This window comes from Pteropus medius, unplaced genomic scaffold, assembly GCF_902729225.1.
Source record: "Pteropus medius unplaced genomic scaffold, Ma_sr-lr_union100, whole genome shotgun sequence".
NCBI lineage: Eukaryota > Metazoa > Chordata > Mammalia > Chiroptera > Pteropodidae > Pteropus > Pteropus medius.
In genome coordinates this window covers 47,589-51,266 of record NW_024343746.1, presented here as the reverse complement: position 1 = coordinate 51,266, position 3,678 = coordinate 47,589, and the positions used below count along the sequence as shown (strand labels likewise).

Here is a 3,678-nt window from a genome sequence, read left to right as displayed (position 1 = left end):
CCCCCATCCTGCCGCCCTATCTCATCCCTGGCCCCCTGCCCCTGCCGGGCTGGGCTGGGCTCCCCCCATTTGCCGAGATGGGTTCGAGGTCGCTGTCGGCTAAGACACCTGGAAATGGTCTTGCTGTGCAGTCTGCTCCTCGCCTGGCGGGCCACAGGCAGGGCGTACGCGTACTCTTCTCATTTGGGTGACAAAAGCGAAAAGAAGACCTAGTTCTTTTCTGGAGCAGACGACGTCGCCCTTGAGCCCACTGGCGTCAACAGCGAGACGCCGAGGTCGTTGACCCGCCGACGCGTCCGCTGCCCGCGCGCGCCACGTGTCTGAGAAGTCGTCTGCTGTCTCTTTCAACAGGTTTTTACACAACAACCGAATCACGCATTTGGCCCCGGGGATCTTCGACCACTTGGAATCTATGAAAAGACTGTAAGTGTGACACCTTCGTGCCGTCTTTTCCGCAAAGCCGGGCTTCTCCGTGCCTGGCCTCCTCACGGGGGTCGCGGAGCGTGCGCCCCGCGGACTAGGGGGAGGTCACGGGAGGAGGGCGGGTCACACCAAGCTGATCTGAGGTCACACTGAGCTGATCTGAGGTCTCCCCGCCACGGGCAGCAGGCTGATTCTTTAAGCGTCGGGTAAGACGTTTTTAAAGTCGATTCTGAATTCTTCAGATAAACGTCACTTCCGCGTTGTGTGTTTTACTGGTGGAAGTGACTCAGGCTAGAAGGACCCCGTGCCCCCCGTTCCTTCTGTTGGGGTGTCTACGCACGTGAACGTCCCGCAGGCCGACGCGTGTCCAGCTTTCCGGCCTCTGCAAATAGCTTTTCTCGCGCCGGTGGCCTCGGTGCCGGTGGGCAGGGCCTGTGCTTCCTTCCGGGGCTTTTCCTCAGCGTCTCGAAGGCCATGTCTTTCAGTTGGTGTCACTGCAGGGCACAATGAACTGGACTTAAGAGGGAAGTAGAAAACTCAAGTCACGCAGCCGAGATCCTGAGTGGGCTGGTCCTCGTGTCATCTCTTCAGTGAAATAAAAGATGGGGGCTCCATCGCTATTGCTGTTCGTGATGTTTTTCTTTAGGGTAAAGAAATTTCCAGCCAAATGAAAATTCACATACTGGGGGAAGATATAAATACTTCCCTATTTGAAAGGTGACAAAATAGCAAAGAAATTTCCAGAAATAACCGGGACAGCTCAGGGCGGGCCAGCGGGTTACTGGAGTCTGGACGGGGCCGACAGCCGCTGGTGTAGACCAGGGCCCAGCCCTGTCCTCACTCCTGACTCTGCTCATCTGTGGAACCCTAGGTTTTGGGCCTCGGGGAGTCGCCCTCCTGTCATCCCAGACGCCCGAGGAGAGTGGGACCTGGTGGGCGTCCTGCCTGGCTCCTAGCCCAGGGGCGACTGGCCGGTGTCACGTAGCTACTCTCACCCGTCCGGTTCCCCGCTCCGCCCCGGGGCCTGTCACAGAGAATCTGTTATTCAGGGCCTGTCGCACGGGGAACGGGTTCGTGTCGTCCCCACCGCACGACCCCCCTCCCGTCCCCCGAGAGCTCCGGGCAGTGGGTGGCGTCCTCTCTGCGCTGAGCCCAACAGCTCCCGCTGCGGGCAGTCATCACGGAAATGGCCATGCGGGTGGGGCCCGCTGCTGTTCGTTCCCCTCGCAGCCCGTGGGCTGAAGAACCGCGGGTGGCAGGGGTGACGCCACAGGCCTCCATCTGCCTGGGTGGCCCTGGGCCTGGGTCATGGACTCAGAGGACGGCCAGGCCAGGCCAGCCCCTCGCCCCGCACCTCATCTCTGGGGCCCGGGAGCCCCTCCCCCGAGAACGTGGCCATGCCTGCCTCGTAGGGTTGACAACGGCCAGAGTGCCGGTCACCAGCGCCCACTGTCTGCGAGTGGCCACCGTCCTGTGCTGGCAGCTGCTGCTTATCTCTGAGCCTCAGCACATAGCCTTCTTTCCTGGGGTGGCGGAGCACCCTGCCTGAGTCACACTGTGAGGACAGGTGGCCCCTGCTACATGTGCACTGTCCTTTCCAGATGATGTCAGTCTGTGAGACTTGTGCCTCAGGAGCTGGCTTTGGAAATGACCCCTGGCCACGAGTGCAGCTCCATTGTCACACCTTGGGGACAGCTGAGGGTCACGTGAGGGTCACGGAACGCTGCGGTGCCTCCAGCACTGGGATGGTGCTGGGCGGGGCGACTTTATTGGGGCCCAGTTTGTGACGCGTCGAGCCTGTTTGTCCCTGTTTTGAAAGGGAGTCGTGCGGTATCTGATGGCCTGCGGACCCCACCCTGCCCTCGGCTGCTTCTGTCCGTTGCCACGTGGCCATCTGCTCGGTTCCCCCTGTCGGGCAGGCCTGGGCCAGGCTCCTTCCTCCGCCGCGGGTGCCAGCGCCCGCTGGTCCCGCGGGTCTGTCCGGGATGGTTGGCGCCTGCTCGCCTCGTGTCTCACTGGCTGCTCCTCACAGGCGACTGGACTCGAACGCGCTTCGCTGTGACTGTGAGATCCTGTGGCTGGCGGACTTGCTGAAAACCTACGCCAGGTCAGGGAGCACGCAGGCAGCGGCCACCTGCGAGTACCCCCGAGGCGTCCAGGGCCGGTCGGTGGCCACCATCACCCCAGAGGAGCTGGACTGCGGTGAGCGGGCGGGCGGCATGGTGGGGACCCTCCTGTGCCCCACGGACCCAGGAGGAACCAGCTCTGGTACCGAATGGGGGTTTTGTTTTGAGGTTCCCCGCAAAAAACAGCAAAACAGGACACAGCACCACCGCCTCCCGTGGCCGCCGTCCAGTCGGCCGTGAGCAAAGGCGGCAGGCCCCTGGTGGGGTCGCGGTCGGTGGTGCACACGCCACGGGGTGGGGGTCATCCCTCTGAACATGCCCGTGCCGCCCAGCACCGTCCGCATGAGCTGTCGCGGGAAGGAACAGGCCGACCCTTCTGTGAACCCCCCGTCTCCCCTTTCCTTTTAATTCCGGCCCCGTCCTCCGGGTGCCGACGCTGGGTTTCCGGGTTTTCCAGAGCATCAGTGTTGATTTTTACACGTTAGAGACAAGCAGTGAAAATTAAAAACCAGTGCATTTCACACACGACCCCACCAGTAACAGAAGCGCACGCGTCACGGTTTGTCATCCGTCGCTCCTGCCTGCCTGCCAGATGCAGCCTCTCGCGCTCAGGGTGGCTGTAGCTGAAAAGTACTGTTTCTCGCTCCTCCACTCACTGAGAGCCGCTACTCGTGGCGTGAGCAGTGTGCACACGGGCTCGTGGCGTGAGCTACTCGCGGCGTGAGCAGACTGCACAGAGTTTTCCTCCCCGTGAGGCTGTGAGGGCACTGGATGCTGGTCCCAGACGCTCAGAGTCGGCCCATCCGAGGTCTCTCAGTACCAGAGGAAGCTGTGTAGGGTTTGCCCCCAAAGTGCTCTCCATGGAGAAGCCCGTCTGCCCTTTTTGGGGGATGTTTGTGGCTGAGATGGAGGTTGAAGAACTGTGATCGGCTCACGACCCGGGTTTGGTTTGGGGCCTTGCTTCCTGGGTGGGTTAAGACAAAAGGTCTTTGTTTCTTGTCACAGAAAGGCCCCGGATCACGTCGGAGCCCCAAGATGCCGACGTTACCTCGGGGAACACCGTGTTCTTCACTTGCAGGGCCGAGGGCAACCCCAAACCCGAGATCATCTGGCTGCGGAACAAGTAAGC

General features: G+C 61.5%; 1 protein-coding gene across 1 annotated transcript in view; it reads left to right on the top strand.

Annotated features, from left to right (window-relative positions):
• Positions 1-3,678, top strand: part of PXDN (peroxidasin) — a 53,946-nt gene that overhangs the window by 23,474 nt on the left and 26,794 nt on the right. Inside the window, exons 10-12 of the mRNA XM_039868633.1 lie at positions 352-423; positions 2,456-2,625; positions 3,555-3,672. Coding sequence (XP_039724567.1) covers positions 352-423; positions 2,456-2,625; positions 3,555-3,672 — 360 coding nt within the window. The remainder of the gene's footprint in view (positions 1-351; positions 424-2,455; positions 2,626-3,554; positions 3,673-3,678) is intronic.